The sequence below is a fragment of the Acanthopagrus latus genome, chromosome 2 (genome assembly GCF_904848185.1).
Source record: "Acanthopagrus latus isolate v.2019 chromosome 2, fAcaLat1.1, whole genome shotgun sequence".
In the NCBI taxonomy this organism is placed as follows: Eukaryota; Metazoa; Chordata; class Actinopteri; order Spariformes; family Sparidae; genus Acanthopagrus; species Acanthopagrus latus.
In genome coordinates, this window is record NC_051040.1 from 1,136,744 (window position 1) to 1,153,784 (window position 17,041).

At 45.0% G+C, this 17,041-nt stretch overlaps 2 protein-coding genes across 5 annotated transcripts; both read left to right on the top strand.

Moving 5' to 3' along the window:
• Window positions 1-2,260: 2,260 nt before the first annotated feature.
• Window positions 2,261-9,063, top strand: LOC119013110 (P2Y purinoceptor 14). Its single transcript, XM_037087490.1, has 2 exons — window positions 2,261-2,368; window positions 6,997-9,063. The coding sequence occupies exon 2, from the start codon at window positions 6,999-7,001 to the stop codon at window positions 8,049-8,051; it is 1,053 nt and encodes a 350-aa protein (XP_036943385.1). The 5' UTR covers window positions 2,261-2,368; window positions 6,997-6,998; the 3' UTR covers window positions 8,052-9,063.
• A 2,099-nt stretch (window positions 9,064-11,162) lies between these two features.
• Window positions 11,163-15,833, top strand: LOC119013087 (P2Y purinoceptor 14-like). Of its 4 annotated transcripts, none has more exons than XM_037087460.1 (4): window positions 11,163-11,425; window positions 11,686-11,874; window positions 11,960-12,219; window positions 14,513-15,833. In XM_037087460.1, the coding sequence occupies exons 2-4, from the start codon at window positions 11,779-11,781 to the stop codon at window positions 15,219-15,221; spliced, it is 1,065 nt and encodes a 354-aa protein (XP_036943355.1). In that variant the 5' UTR covers window positions 11,163-11,425; window positions 11,686-11,778; the 3' UTR covers window positions 15,222-15,833. The 4 variants fall into 4 exon arrangements, with proteins under 4 accessions (XP_036943355.1, XP_036943364.1, XP_036943373.1 ...); XM_037087469.1 differs by having other exon boundaries at window positions 11,163-11,412; XM_037087478.1 differs by having other exon boundaries at window positions 11,163-11,412; window positions 11,775-11,874.
• The last annotated feature ends 1,208 nt before the right edge of the window (window positions 15,834-17,041 follow it).

Consider the following 17,041-nt stretch of genomic DNA (forward strand, 5'->3'; position numbering starts at 1 on the left):
ACTACATTTATTCAAGTACAACTCTGAGGTACTTGTACTGCGTTTACTTATTTATAGTTAATGAAACCTTTTAACTTCTACTTCACTACATCTCATAATCTTTTTAACTAAAGCAGAACTTGTCATTATTTCAGCTCAAGAGTTGGACAGAAAGTCTGAAACCAAACTTGTAAAACACAAAGAGCACAGAAAGAACAACAGCCTGAATGATGAGAGTTATTCAGAGGCAGCCAGACGAACTCACGAACAAGAGACGAGACTAAACACGGTGAAAATCCCTCCGATGTGACAGGAATATTCAAATACCTGCAGCAGTTAGCGAGCAGCTCGTTTGCATGTGATGCTTCAGCAGGTCTGTGAATCAGGTGATCTGAAATCCTCTGACACATGCTGAACTTCTGTTGCCTCATGATCCAAAGTCACACACAGAGATTATTTTATACGTCTCACTTTAAATCTCCAAACTCTGTTTCCTGTAAGTGGTTTGAATAAAGTTTGCAGCAGAGTTATTAAAAGAAAGTGGCTCAAATCTCTGTTTTGGTACTTTTACCCATTTCTCCTTTCAATTTCTGTTCCCATCGTCAGAAATACACCATGAAGTGTTAACATCATGGGTCATATATCAGGCTCGCATGAGGAGGAGGACAAGGAGGAGGAGGAGGAGGAGGAGGAGGACAGGGAGGAGGAGGAGGAGGAGGAGGAGGATGAGGAGGAGGAGAGGAGGAGGAGAAGGAGGATGAGGAGGAGGAGAGGAGGAGGAGGAGGAGGACAGGGAGGATGAGGAGGAGGCGGAGGAGGAGGAGGAGGACAGGGAGGATGAGGAGGACAGGGAGGATGAGGAGGAGGAGGACAAGGAGGAGGAGGAGGACAGGGAGGATGAGGAGGAGGAGGAGGAGGAGGATGAGGAGGAGGAGAGGAGGAGGAGAAGGAGGAGGAGGAGGAGGAGGAGGAGGAGGTGTGAGGCTAAAAGTGGAAAGATAGGAGGCTAAAAAAGGACGAAGTGAGAACGTCTGTCCAGCATCAGTCTGAATCACATCCTGTTGTCTGCAGACAGACAGACAGACTTAAATCTGGACTTTATAGTATAAAACTGTGAAATCATCTTAATAATTAATAATTAATAATAAATCCCACGATCACACTGCATGCAGCTCGTTCTTCTGTGCTTTTAACTGCTTTTTATACTGTTTTAATTTAATTTAATTGTTGCTTAAATATGAATAAAGTAACTGTCCCTGTTGTGCAGCTAATAAAGGATTATCTTATCTTCAAACTGATCTGAGCTGAAATCTTCACTGTAGCTGCCTTCAAATCCTCAAACAGTCTCTCCTCACATGAACAGAACCTGCCTGACAAACATCATGTTTTAAGTTCTCCTCAGTACCACAGTGATCCAGTGACGGCTGTCTGCACATCCACATGGTCACTGCTAACAGGAAGAGCTAACAGCTGATTCTGCTCAGTTTTAATTTAATTTCTTAGTTTCTTTAATTTAATCTCCAGAAGTGTCGTCTGACTTTACATCATCAGGAGGAGGAGAGGAGGACTTTATATCCTCAGGAGGAGGAGAGGAGGACTTTATATCCTCAGGAGGAGGAGAGGAGGACTTTATATCCTCAGGAGGAGGAGAGGAGGACTTTATATCCTCAGGAGGAGGAGAGGAGGACTTTATATCATCAGGAGAGGAGGACTTTATATCCTCAGGAGGAGGAGAGGAGGACTTTATATCCTCAGGAGGAGGAGAGGAGGACTTTATATCATCAGGAGGAGGAGAGGAGGACTTTATATCATCAGGAGGAGGAGAGGAGGACTTTATATCCTCAGGAGGAGGAGAGGAGGACTTTATATCCTCAGGAGGAGGAGAGGAGGACTTTATATCATCAGGAGAGGAGGACTTTATATCCTCAGGAGGAGGAGAGGAGGACTTTATATCATCAGGAGAGGAGGACTTTATATCCTCAGGAGGAGGAGAGGAGGACTTTATATCATCATGTTGTTTTAACGTGTCCAGAATTATAAACTCTTCATGGTTTATGAGCAGTTAATGATGTTTACATCAGCCTCAGCTGCTCTGTGTTTACTGCTACTGTTAGCATGCTAACACACTCAATACAAAGTAAACATGATGGCTCACAAATATTAGCATGAGAGGATTTAAGAATGCTGATGTTAGCATTTAGCTTAGAGAGAGAGAGAGACAGAGAGAGAGAGAGAGAGAGGGAGAGGAAGTGGAACTCGTCCTCTCTCTCTCTCTCTCTCTCTGCAGCTCTTCATTTGACGGTCAGAGTCTCATCACACAGTCTGAATTATTCTGCAGGTGAAGAAACATCTGTATGGGAACCTGACTGAACATCTGACTGCGTATATGGTGAGTTCACACACACACACTCACACACACTCACACACACACACATGTTTCCCTCTCTGCTGACTGAACTGAACATCAGACCTGATCAGCGAGCAGTTAAACCAGGACCATGTGAACAGATGAAGAGGTGTGAAACAGACAGGAAGTGTTCTGACCCGGCTCGGAGGTTTCCTTTTAACCACAACCGCAGAACTCATGAGGGCAGAACTTTGACATCTGAGGCAGAAATTCAGGATGTGGAGTGAAAAGTCACGTCGTCAGTGTTGGTTCTGAGGGTTTGGATGTTTTTGTTCAAACACCAAAATAACGTTAATGTAGTAAAAGTTTTTTAAAACAGCATCCAGGTCAGTTTCTGACCCACAGAACCCGTCAGGTTCAGAGACGAGTCATTAAACATCATAACAACAACCTGAATCTGTGAATGGAATATAAAACATTAGTAAATAAATCATGGTGTCACCCTGGTGCTGCCCGTCTGATGAGGTCATCCACTGGTTCTGATGAGACTGCTCTGAATGTTCTGCTCACTTTCTTCTGCCTTTTAAAAAGACGAGGAAACGTTAAACAAACAGAAACATAACTGATCAGAGAAAAATGTCTCAAGACACAAATAACAAACGGGTCAAATCTGATATCAAAGATATTGATCCCGATCAGTTCTTAATATGGATTGTTGTGTTTCGTCCTCTCACGTCTCGTCTGGTTCCAGAGAGCTTCAGTTTACTGTCAGAGGAGAGAAACCAGAACACACTCACGTTTAACGAGCTGCTGTCAGAGAAAGTTTCAACTCAGACCGATTCATCGATCGTTACAATAACTGACGACTAATCAATCGGCTCCAAACGTGACACCAACATGTGGAGATAAAATTTTGGCAGCGTAAAAAAATATTTTACATTTATGGCTCCAGAAATGTCAGACAAATATTATATAAATGTTTATATTCCCAAAACAAAATATAAAAAGTATCTGTCAGGGAGCCTGCAGTCTCTGTCCACCAGTCAGATGGTGGCGGACCCCGCCGCTCTGTCTGGACCCCAAAAACTGTACTGAAGTAACAAGTTACAGTCACAGTTACATCTCTGAGCTTCAGAAGCTGATCGTTTGGAAGAAATCGATAATGGAAAAGTTTTGTGTTGATGCGTCTGACACGAGGAAATGTTCTGTCAGCGCATCAGTCCAAGAGTTTGTCCTCCGTTGTGAACCGCTCCATCAATAAAACTGATTGATTAATTGTTTTATTTGTAGCTGCAGTAATTAATCAATATGTTTGTTCAAAGACGCTGCATTGAATCTGAAGTCAGTCAGAATCAGTGGTCAGCTGACACACGATGAATTTGCTGTTGGCTGTGAAACAACAAACTAAAAGTGTTAAAATGAAACAATAAAAACTATCATATTAATAACTATATATTAATGTATATCAATTTATACATATTAATATATATTGATATATTGTGACTGACGGGAAACTAAAAACATCTGACGAGCTGAAACTTTTCTGTGCTGGAGGTTTTCTGTGAAATGTTCAGACTGGACGGGTCAGTCTCTGTGAGGAGTGACGAGGTTCTGCTGGCGGCGCTGTGAGATGGATCAGCTGATGAGTTCCCATCAGGCAGCAGGAGGAGGTTCTGGTGGAGTCCTGCGGTTTCTATGATTCTGACACGTTTATTATTAGATTATTTGTTTCCAGGCAAATGATCTGTATTTTGTGTGCAGACTCATTTCCCTGCAGCCGACTGCAGCAGCTCTCGTCATGACTCAGTCTGCAGATATTCGCTCTGTGTTCTGGTTCAGTGGAACCCTCAGACCAAAACTCTTCTTCTAATAATCAAACCGCCGAATTCTAAAACTTTGTTCTGCACCAGTGGTCCAAACGCAGAAGAACTCATCCTTCAGAATCAAGACGAGGCTCCTTTACTTCAGATAAAACTCTAAAAGAGAAGAGAAGAAACTGTGACAGCAGATTTACTGATAAACATTAAACCACAAACAGGAAACCAACATATCTAAACAGTTTCCAAGAACTCTAAAGTCTAATCTCAGTTCTGACACGTTCATCTGTAGAGGTGCTGCTCAGTGCAGTTTGGACCCAGGCTAGCTGCTTCCAGTCTTTATGCTAAGCTAAGCAAACCAGCTGCTGTCTGTAGCTGCAGCATCATTACTCCTGGTGTGGACGGGCCTTTACTCAAGACACAGAACTGGCTGTGATTAGGTCCACGTCTGCTGAGTCCTTCATGTTTACGTCCTGTCTCGTTCTGCTCGGTGATACAGAGAGAAAATAGTTCCTGCGTGAAGCTTCTTACAGCGAGCTGTTATATCACTGTCGACTCGGTCTGGTTAAAAAGTGACTCTCACAAATGTTGTCATCTGATAATCGTAAAAATCTATAATCATGTTTCCTGAAAACGTTCGCACAGATCTCCTGTGAAATCATTGCATCACTTCCTGTATCGGGTCCTTCAGGACGCTGAAAGCAGAAGTGGAATTCTGCTGCTGATCAGCATCTCGTCCTCTGTCATCACCCGGAGTGAACGTGTGAGTCAGTTCCAGAATCACAAGAGACGCTCAGCAGAAACATGAGGTCCAGTTCCAGAGTCGACACACCGAGAAACGAAACATCTAAAAACCGCCAGTGTGATGATGCAGCTCATCCAAGAGTTTATTCAGCTTAAGGAGGAGAATCTATTGGTCTCTACTGGTTTCTACTGGTCTCTACTGGTTTCTACTGGTCTCTACTGGTCTCTACTGGTCTCTACTGGTTTCTACTGGTCTCTACTGGTCTCTACTGGTTTCTATTGGTCTCTACTGGTTTCAGCTGGTTTCAGGTGCCCAGAGGGGACAAACAGAACACTGAGTCTGACACCAGTCATCTCACCACTGATCCTTCACACTGGACCTTCATGTTTTAGCGTGTTTAATGCCTTTCTGTTTGAGATGGATCATAGAAAATATAGATCCCTGACCGGTTCTGTTGGACCGTAACTCCTCGGCCACCCGGACTTTTTAAGAGGAGTGTGTTTCTGAAGCTGCAGTTGGTTGGAAACTGTCCACACTGTGTTTACACTGCAGAGAGCTGCTGCTCGGACACACTGACGGATCTCTGGAAGTTGTTTTAACCGCAGATGTTTCATGTGAAGTAATGAGGTCAACATAAACAGTGTTGAGAAGTTGGTCTGAGGTTGCTTGATTTGAAGTGTTTGGCTTCTACAGAACTCTGAGACCGGGTCAGGTCGAGAGGACGGTTAAAAATAACTGAAGGAGGACAGTAAAACAAATGGCGGTCCAGTGTCGTCCTCCCTCGGCGCTGACTCCATGTCCTGTTTTTATAAGAGTGGATGAAGGAGGACCAGAGTGTGTGTTGGACCGGGATGAATCAGTGGTACGAGGGAAGTGTGTGTGTGTGTGTCTGTGTGTGTGTGTGTGTGTGTGTGTGTGTGTGTGTGAGAACAGGAGATCAAGATGATTGTCATTTATTCATGTGCTTCAGTGTAAACAGAGGCTTCATGAACATAAAAGGCTTCTGCGGCGAGTCGAACAGACGGAATCTGCTTTGTTGATATTTAAATGATGAAGGAGTTACTGGACACCAGACTCCCTTCACAAATCAGATAATTTTAGGAGTTGTTGAGTTAAAACAAACTTTATAAACGTTATGAAACTCTATTTATGACAGATTCTAAATCACTGGAGCCTTCTTATAAATTCAGCACTAAATGTGATATATAAAGCCGACTATCATCCAAAATCTCACCAGACTCCCTTCACAAATCAGCTAATTTAAGAAGTTGTGGAGTAGCGTAAAGCGTTATAAACATTATGAAACTGTGTCTCTGACAGATTCTAACTCATTGTGTCCTTGTTGTAAATTCAGCATTAAATGTTTCAGCTGAAGTTGTTTGTCTCCTTGTAAAAAGTGTCAGTTTGTGGCAGCATGTCTGTACCAGCCTGTCTGCTTCTGTGGCTAAAGTGCTAAAGTCTTACCTGCCAACATTGATCAGCTGTTTGAACACACTGTTTACACTGATTTCACCATTTACACTCCATTTATGAAAGAAGAAACATGTTATTGATCTAAACATGTCACATGTTACAAAGACACTAAACAGGAACAATATAGGCGACTTCTTTGTCCCCGTGGAGAAAGTCCCCAGACTCCCTTAACAAATGTGTCAGTTTAGTGAGTTGTTGAGTTGGAGACACTTTATAAACTCTGTGAAACTCTGTCTCTGACTCATTCTGCATTATTTGGACCTTCTTGTTAATTCAGCAAATGTTCTACATGAACTTCTTTCTGTCTGTGTGTAGAAACATGGAGTCTGTGTGTCTCAGAGATGTTTATTTGTACATGGACATCTGATCACAGGTGGTCAGTCAGGCGGATGTTGATCCAGGTTTGAATCTGGCGAGGTGGACTCATATTTTTGTTTCCTGTGACTGTTGCAGGATATCTAACAATGGCAGAAAAGAGACAGCCGTCATGGTTACGGTTAAAATCCCGTCTCCCGTCTTCATCCACACACACCTCCTCCTGACCTCCTCCTCTGCTGCTGTAATGATCACTCCAGCCACTAGAGGTCGCTGTATGTCATCATGATGTTCACATCGTGTTGTTTGTGTGTTTGCAGGGATGGATCACCTCAACTCCACCCACCCTCCCACCAACCAATCAGACTACAGCAGTGTCTTCACCAACCATGTGCTGCCGCCGCTGTACTTCATGATCTTCATCTTCGGGCTGTTTCTGAACGGCCTGGCCGCCTGGATCTTCTTCAGAGTGCCCAGCGACTCGGGGCTGGTGGTGTACCTGAAGAACATGGTGGTGGCCGACATCCTCATGCTCTCCACCTTCCCCTTCCGGCTGGCGGCTCAGCTGGGTCTGGGCGGCTGGCGCCTCCATGTGATCATGTGCCGCTACACGGCCGTGCTCTTCTACTCCTCCATGTACGTTGGGATCCTCATCATGGGCCTCATCAGCCTCGAGCGCTACGTCAGGATCGTCCGACACACGTCCTCCTCCTCCACCACCTCCGCCTACAGGTCCCGGATGGGTGGGGCGGGCGTGCTGCACCTCCTGCAGAGTGTCAGCTTCGCCCGGGTGGTGGCCCTCCTCACCTGGAGCCTCCTCCTCCTCAGTGTGCTGCCCAACGTCCTGCTGACCAGCCGGCCGGCAAATGAAAACAACGCCCGTCGCTGCATGCAGCTGAAGACGGAGCTGGGCGCTCAGTGGCACCGGGCCTCCACCTTCTTCAGCGTCAGCCTGTTCTGGTTGACCCTGCTGGTCCTCGCCTTCTGCTACACCTCCATCGCCTGCCGGGTCTACCAGTCCTACCGCCGCGTGAACCGCAACAACAGTGACGTCCGGCGAAAGTCGAACCGCAGCATCTTCAGCATCCTGGCGGTGTTCTTCGTCTGCTTCGTGCCGTACCACGTGTGCCGCGTCCCGTACACGCTGAGCCAGACGTCGCCGTCTGACTTCAGCCAGAACGCCCACTTCCTGCTGTTCCAGCTGAAGGCGGGGACGCTCTTCCTGTCGGCGCTCAACGTCTGCCTCGACCCAATCATCTACTTCCTGATGTGCCGGAACTTCAGAGAGTCTCTGCTGAGGAAACTGTCAGGAAGAGCCAGGAGGAGATCCCTGACCACGGCCCAGAGTCTGAGCAACGTCGAGGAGAGGAGGTGAGGGCAGAGGAGACGAGGACAGAGGAGACGAGGACAGAGGAGACGAGGAGAGGAATCACGTGTGGACAAAATACCTGTCCTCACCCGGACAGTAACCTCCTCAGTGTGGCGTTGTGTGTGATACAGTAGAAGTCGAAGGATCAGTCTTGTTTCCTGGAAGTGAATATTTGAGTCTATGTTTTGATTTTTCTTCTGTTTGTGATCGTCGTCATGTTAAAATGTGAAACTTTAGATCTGATAGGAATGTTTAAAAATGCAGAATGATGTAAATATATATTACATAGGATCATCACAGGTTCTTTTATTTATTGTTAAAGATCTTCAGGAGGGTGCAAAGAACAGAACGAAGGCAGGACGAGAGCAGGAAGTGGTGATGTGGAAGTGAAAGTGGACGACTGGGCATCAAACCTGCGGCACCAGACGCTGCTGCTGCGCTCGTGTCCATGAAGTTATCACGCTTTCAGTGGAATCAGCTGGTTTGGTTTTCGAGGTCACATGAGTCAGTCTCCTCTGACGCCTCAAATCATCTCAGAACTGAAACCAGCAGGAAGAATCTGATCTGAGGACAGATTGTGTGACATAGGATCAGCTGTAAGGACGATATCAGGAGAATAAACTGTGCTGTACTCCAGACAGACGTGTCTTCATTCACTGACTTTGTTTCATTCACCACTCACACTGATGCGCTGCTGCTTTACTATGATCATGCATGTGCACTGACCTCTGCTGGTCACAGCGTGTTACTACTACATGTTGACCACTAGAGGTCAGTGTACAATCAGACACAAACAGTCTGCAAACATGTTGTCACTGCAGTCACACTGACAGTTATATACAGTATGTACACAGATGAGCTCATTAGAGTGCATACCTCCACCCACAGTCCTCTTTAACTGAACCAAGAACAAATAGATCACAGTTAAATGCACTGGATCCAAACTGTATTCAGTCATAGTTACCATCCATCTAAACATCAAATAAAAACAGAAATATTTTTTCATCAGGATCCAATGACACAACAGCACCAGACTCCCTTAACAAATGTGTCAGTTTAGTGAGTTGTTGAGTTGGAGACACTTTATAAACTCTGTGAAACTCTGTCTCTGACTCATTCTGCATTATTTGGACCTTCTTGTTCATTCAGCAAATGTTCTACATGAACTTCTTTCTGTCTGTGAGTAGAAACTTGGAGTCTGTGTGTCTCAGAGGTGTTTGTTTGCACATATGAGCAGAAGTGAGATCTGATCAGAGGTCAGATGTTAATATAAGATAAAAGGTTTTATTAATATAAAAATGAAACTCAGTTCAAGTTTCAGCTTAGAAACAAGGTTTTCAGAGTGAAGTGTTTTATTTTCAACCCTGAGAGCACAAGAAGAAACTTGGTGTTGTGTGTTTGTCACCAGGTGAAGTTGTGTTTCATTCTTTAAACTCTTTTACTGAATCAGAAAAAAAATCATCAGAGTCAAAATGCAAAGCAGCTCCTGTGTTCCTCCTCTCAGCTCAGCGGGGAGAATCCTGTCGTATACACTTCCTCCATCAGACAGGAATGTTGTTCCTCAAACACACACACACACACACACACACACACACACACACACACACACACACACACACACACACACACACACACACATCAGATTAAAGAGACGTCTCTGAGTCTCACAGTCGTCACGTCAAATTCAGCGATGGATCAAATGTTTTCGTGTCTTCAGTGTAAATTTCTAGTTGAATCATTAAAGCCCTCGTCAGTGTTGGAGCCCGTCACAGGTCAGCATCACTTCTTCTTCTTCTTCTTCTTCTTCTTCTTCTTCTTCTTCTTCTTCTTCTTCTTCTTCTTCTTCTTCTTCTTCTTCTTCTCTTTAACCTTCAACATTTACACACTGACTGATAAGAGTCGGACTTCTGCGTATGAACCAGGCTGAGTATGTGCAGCTCAGTGTTGACGTGATGAGGATGTGGTCTCACTGACCTACTTACTGATGTGTGGTGTTGTTTCAGAAGCTATTATAAATATATTGCATAAATATCAGTGTTTCAAAACATTTCCACTCTGTCACATCTTCTTATCGATGGTTACTGATCGGGGGCCCTGCAGACGATTCTCGCTCGGTTCTGTTGGTACTGCATGAAAACTGCTTTATTATTCTGAGACAGACAAATTATTTCCATGATCTGAAATTGAACATTAAACATTTTCTGTTCATCTATCAACAAAAAACACTGACAGAAGGTTCACAGTCTTTTCTGTACAGTCAAAATGAAGCCTGCAGCTGGTTGGTTAGCTTAGCTTAGCATAAAGTCTGGTAACAGAAACAAAGTGATTTTGAAAGACTTTATATAAACCTCAACCATCTTTAGAAATGGTGAAAATAACGTCTTTTTAAATCAGACTCCACATACTTCAATAAATATATAAATGGGTTTGGTTAGAAATCCTCAGATAAAGAGATGCTCCTCACATGAACAGAACCTGCCTGAGAAACATCATGTTTTAAGTTCTGTTCAGTACCACAGTGATCCAGTGACGACTGTCTGCACATCCACATGGTCACTGCTAACAGGAAGAGCTAACAGCTGATTCTGCTCAGTTTCAATTGAGTTTCTTTAACTGTTTCTGGTTGTTTCTCTGTTTTAAATCAAGTCTCAGCTGCTTCAGTTGTTCAGCAGAACGCTGCAACTCTGTTTTACTGTGAAGCTCCAGAACTGTTCTGTGGACGACAACACCTGACTTTATATCATCAGGAGGAGGAGAGGAGGGCTTTATATCATCAGGAGGAGGAGAGGAGGACTTTATATCATCAGGAGGAGGAGAGGAGGGCTTTATATCATCAGGAGGAGGAGAGGAGGACTTTATATCATCAGGAGGAGGAGAGGAGGACTTTATATCCTCAGGAGGAGGAGAGGAGGACTTTATATCATCAGGAGGAGGAGAGGAGGACTTTATATCATCAGGAGGAGGAGAGGAGGACTGTATATCATCAGGAGGAGGAGAGGAGGACTTTATATCATCAGGAGGAGGAGAGGAGGACTTTATATCATCAGGAGGGGGAGAGGAGGACTTTATATCATCAGGAGGAGGAGAGGAGAACTTTATATCATCAGGAGGAGGAGAGGAGGACTTTATATCATCAGGAGGAGGAGAGGAGGACTTTATATCATCAGGAGGAGGAGAGGATTTACTTTTCTGTGTGGACTGGTTCTGTAAAGACCGACATCATCATCGTCGTCAGCATCGTCTTTGAGTGACAGTTAACCACATGACTCCGCCTCCTCCCCCTCGCTGCAGCTCTTCCTCGTCTGAGCTCTGCAGGAGGAAGTCAGGCAGTTTTTCCTCTCAGAGCTTCACAGTGACACACAGACAGGTGAGCGCTGCAGGTGAGTCTGCTCTTCACACTCTGACTGAACTGATGTGTTTTATACCTGAGACACACATGAGCTGCTGAATGTAATCTGATCACAGATATATTCACACATGAGAGCCGCTCAGGTATTTTTATGTCACCTTTTGGTTTGTTAACTGATCTGAAGTCTGTTTACCTGCGGTGGTGGACCAGGTGTTTAGTTAATTTACAGAAGTAAGAACAATCTGTTGGAAGTGATCAGAACCCTGATGGCTGCTGTCACTTCCCTCTCAGCTGTCACTGCTTCCTGCACGCAGACGGACGATGTTTCAAACATCTTCTGAAACTTAAACAACAGTTTGTTTTGGGTTCGACTCTCTCAGAAACATGAGTGACAACAGGACCGACAACTCGACCGGGTGCGTTCAGGTCCACACCACAGCTCAGGTCTTCTTCATGGCCTACTACAGCCTGGTGTTCCTGGTGAGTCTCACATATTCACACTCAGGCAGTTTCTTAAAGAACTGAACCAAACTGTCAAATGAAATCCTGTGAATGTCGTTGTCAGGTGGGTTTGTTCCTCAACGGTTTCACCCTGAAGGTTTACTTCTGCCGAGCTCAGCAGCAGCTGACCAGCAGCGTCACCGTCTACCTGAGGAACATGGCGGCCGCCGACTTCTTCATCAGCCTCTGTCTCCCCATCCGGATCGCCCACTACGCCAACAGCTCCATCGCTGTCAGCCAGATCTACTGCAGCTTCGGAGCCTCCGCCTTCTACCTGAACATGTACGCCAGCATCCTGTTCATGGGCTACATCGCAGCCAACAGGTAGGACGGCGAGCATTTCTGCACTTCCTGTTCCTTCCTCTAAAAGTCAGTCCAACAAATACTCCACGTTTGATGTGTTTTGTTTACAGCCTTACATTAACTTCAAAAATCACAACAGTGAGGTGACCAGTGAAGATTCATTTGAGATATTTTCTGCAATAATTCAAAATCTGATTAAAAAAATCCCAGAGTTTCTTTGTGAGGGTGCTAACGGCGATGCTAACGCCCTGCTCATTCTCCAGAACAGTCGTCTCTGCTAATCTACACAAAACAACACAAAAAGGAAAAGAGCAACACGACTCAACAAGAGAAGAGTCTCTGTCGGGAGGGAAAGATCAGCAGCTGGCATTAGCAGCTGGCTGTCACTCAGAGAGGCCACGCCCCTTAATTATGCATAACTTAAAAGGAGTTTTATTAAAGTTGTGATGAAGAGATCGATCCTGCGGAGGCGAGGCTCCGTCTTCAGAGAACTAGGCGAGTAAAAGTTCAACATTTTGGGACTTTTATAAAATATGTTTAGCTGAGATCAGCGTGATTTAAAGAGCGATACGACGCCCACACAGTCACAGCTCACTGATCTGGTTTCTGTATGATGGTCTTGAGGTGGGCGTTTGTCGGCAGTGTTGTAAAATTTCAAAGAAAATTAAATGTGGGTGAGAAGTGCTGAGTCAGACTAACACAGAACAGCCAGGCTGCATTTTACTGAAACGATGCTGGTTGGCTCACAGCGCCGGTCAACCACTTCCTGAAAGTGACATTTTGAACTCCTGAAAGGTTAAATTTACTTGTGATGTGTTTGTCATGACGGGTTTGCATATAAAGAGGAAACTGTTTTTTGGCTCCAGCATGTTTTTCCAGACTTGCCCTGACGAGTTGAACCCGACACCTGCAGCAGAGAAGTGACCACAGAAACATCAGAGACAAAGTTCAGACACTCTGAGTTAAACAAAGTGACGAGATAACAAACCTCAAACTCTCAGTTCAATTAAAGAAACAGACGAGAATGTGGTCGGACGAGTCGAGCTGCAGGGTGACCAGATATCTGCACAGATCTGAGATCAGGCTGCACGTTGGTTTGTTTAATTAAACTTCTATTAAATTCATCCTGTGGATTCCTGCAGCTGTCATCCAGACAGTGTTTTACAGTGTCCTGTTTGCAGAATGTGTTCCTGGTTAATGAAAGTTTGAAGGTACGGAGTAAATTTCTCCGTAAATAAATTAAAAGCCTGTTAAATTCAACAAAAACAACACTGAGAATAATTAATTTAATGTGACATTCACTGATATTTTTTTTAAATTCACTTCTGTACTGATTTAGAGTAGGAACAGCTAACTGCTGCTAGCTGCATCTGTAGCCACTGTTAGCTTGTTAGCTCAGTCAGCCATGCAAAATAATACTTCAACACAGATGTCAAGAAATATACAAATAAAAAAGGCAAATTAAATTTGAAAGTTAATAATTATGGAAACAAATCAAAACAGAGAAACGCCAACATTTATTCCGATATTTCTTGGTGCATTCAGTGACATATTCATGTGTTTACTGAGCCAAAGGACAAAATGTTTTTACTGGAAAATGAACGTTTTGATTTAGAGTGTGAGTACGTGACGAGCAGCTGATCGAACAGATTAGATTTAAAGATGATGCGAGATGTCTGAGTCACACGGCAGCAAAGACAAGCTCGAGCTGGAACATGTTCAGCGATGGAGCAAATATTAAAGTTGAGTAATTTAAGCCTGCGTTGGTATCGGAGCCGTCACAGGTGTCGCTGCCTTGCTGTCGCTGCTCAGCTGCTCCAGGATGTCAAACTGTGGCCACTGCGTGTACAAACAGCAATCAGCCGTCAGAGCAGCGCTGATCTGAGCTCAGATTTTATCACCCTGACAGTCATAACTATTTCAGATCTGTGGTTCTCTTGACTTCCTCCTCAGATAGACTTCATGTTGCATCGTTTCTACAGCAGCTGCACATGACCTCCTGGTTACCATGACAACCCTGAACACAACTCTTCTTAACATCCAACAAATATTCAAGAAACAACCGTAAACTATTAAAGAACCTCCATTTAAACTTAGAATCAGCTGTTAGCAGTGAGCCAGCTGTCACTGGATCACTGTGGTACTGAAGAGAACATGATGTTTCTGAGGCAGGTTCAGACTGTTTAGAGGGTTTATAAGCAGATTTATATGTATATTTGAGTATTTATACTTGGTTTGATGCAAGTCTGCAGCTTCATCCTCTGATCAGAGCAGGCTGATGGCTGATCTCCTGATATCTGCTCTCGTCCTGCAGGTATCTGAAGATCGTCCATCCTTTAGGAAATCACATCCTGCAGACGGCGCGAGCCGCCCACATCGTCTCCATAGTAACCTGGGTCGTCCTGTTGGCCATGACGGGCACCTACATCAGCCTGTCGCTCAGCACCCAGGCGGACCAGCTCCCCGTCGGCAGCGTGGTGAGCTGTGATGTCCTGCACAGTAAAGAGCTCAGCCTCTTCTACAAGATCATCCACACCTTCTCCGCCGCCATCTTCCTGCTCGTCCTCGTCTCCCTCGTCTTCTTCTACTACAGCACCTCCCGCAGGCTGTCGCTGGCTCAGCAGAAGCAGCCCATGTCCTTGGGCTCCAAGAAGCTCGCCAAGTCTCGCAGGAACATGATGGTGCTGGTCAGCGTCTTCTGCGTCTGCTTCGTCCCGTACCACCTGGTCCGACTGCCCTACGCCCTCCTGAAGCCGTGCTCCTGGGGCCAGGCCTTCTTCTACCTGAAGGAGCTGACCATCATGGGGTCGGTGCTCAACGTCTGCCTCGACCCGCTCATCTACTTCATCTTCTGCAAGGCCTTCAGGTCGCAGCTGAGCCTGAGGAGGGTGTTCAGCGCCACGCAGCTCACCGGGCCGGCAGACAGAACCGAGAGGAGGAGCAGCGACGGGCGGATGAGCACCATCAGGATCAACAGGAAGACGTCGCTCAGCATGACCACGAAGCAGATCAACGTTCTGTAGCTTCAAGTCCACAAACAGCCGCAGACTGCTGCTGCTCAGAGGCAACACTGTGTGAACACTGACACCTGCTGGGGACGAGCAGAACCGCCACAGAGACTCAGTTCTGTTCTGTCGCCTCCTCACAGACCTGAGGGCAGGTTTTATGTTTACTTCCTGTTGGGTTGAAGGTTTGTGGTCACACACACACACACACACACGAAACATCACGTTCTGACCCATGAGGAGGTCTTCACAAGTTCTGACCCGATCTACTAACTCCATCAGCTCGACACAAAGTTATTTTAATCAGAACCAAACGGCGCCGATGCGTTAAAAACATCAAAACCTGGCAGGTGATGGACGAGCCAACCGACCTGCACTCTGGCGCCCTCGTGTGGCAGCGGGCGACTCTGGGTCAGGTACTGGAGGTTCTGAAGGTCCAGAAACATTAAATCAGTGACACGTTAAATTCATTAAAACGCTGTTAAGTGAAACACAAGTTGTTGTTATATTTTCCTGATGTAAATATCTGTTTTATATTCATACAGTTTATATTCTCACTGCTTTTTCTCCTTCTTATTATTTATTGTCACTGTTTTTATTTGTTGCTGTAATAAAATGCATTTCTCTGTTTGGCTGATAAAGGATATTTTTGTTGTTGTATCTTAGATTATTTGTTTTTTATTTGCTCGTGACGTATTTGCTGATTATTTGTACAGTGATGCAGAAAATCACTGATCAGTGTTGATGTGATGCAGACACTCGAACTTCCTGCTGCGGCTAACGATTAGCTTCACTGTCCGTCTGTCGATCGGGTTCATGATTAATTGATTATTTGTTTGGTTTATAAAATGTGAGAAGATGTTCAGTTTACTGTCACAGACGAGAGAAACACAGAACATATTCACCTCTAATCATTTAAACAAACATCACGCAGCAGTTCAGACATCAGTCGACTGAACATTCAGGAGCTGATTGATTATTAATATTTGGCCTGTTGTTGGTTCAGACACTCTGAGCTCACTGAGCTGTTTCTGAAATATTATCAGAACATTTTATCTTTCTCAGGAAACCGAAGCGTCTCTGAGCCTCACGAACACACAGCTTCTGCTTTCAGACTCGCTGTTCTTATCTCTAGCTGTCTTATTTTCATATACGAGCAGTTCGAACGCTCGTGTCGAAGAAAATGATTGTTGCCAGGAACAGCAGATAACATACAGTCGGTCTGTGGCTCACTGAAATATGTCAACATCTACATGACTGTGGTGAAATTAACCTCAAACCTAAAGTTACCACATGTTCATGGTTCTCCAGAAACACACACACGTCGCCAGTATTTATTCTGGTGATTGGGACGCCACAGCCGGCCAATCACAGCGCGACACTGGTGTGACTGTTGCATCGTTCAAACATGGTCATTAAAAAGGTGCTCGTGTCTCATATCGTTACAACGTTTAGACGCCTGTGAAGAAATCTGTGAAAACATTTCAGGACAGAAGAACAAACAGCGACAAACAAACAAACAAACAAACAACAAACACACACTGATGCTGTCAGCTGCTCACAGATGAAGCGTGCTGGAGTTTGGTCTTCTCATCATCAGATGTACATTAGATCCGTCTCAGTCACATACTTCATCCAGAACAAAGTGTTCAGAACTCTCCAGAACTCCATCATTCATCAGAGCAGGTGACCCTAAGATGGCTGCCGTTTGATTGACGGCCCATCTCACCTGTTAGGAGCTTCTTTGCCCACCCTGAAGCCGACAACAGCCAACGAGTGATCGCGTAGACAAGTGACCCTCTCTCTCTTCTGTCTCTTCCCTCCTGAGCCAATCACAG

Bases quoted from the DNA above. Each gene is read 5' to 3' on its own strand.
- LOC119013087 (XM_037087460.1), top strand. From the start codon at position 11,779: ATGAGTGACAACAGGACCGACAACTCGACCGGGTGCGTTCAGGTCCAC. The intron at 11,875-11,959 runs GTGAGTCTCACA...TGTCGTTGTCAG, and splicing joins ACTACAGCCTGGTGTTCCTG to GTGGGTTTGTTCCTCAACGG. The intron at 12,220-14,512 runs GTAGGACGGCGA...CTCGTCCTGCAG, and splicing joins GGCTACATCGCAGCCAACAG to GTATCTGAAGATCGTCCATC.
- LOC119013110 (XM_037087490.1), top strand. From the start codon at position 6,999: ATGGATCACCTCAACTCCACCCACCCTCCCACCAACCAATCAGACTAC.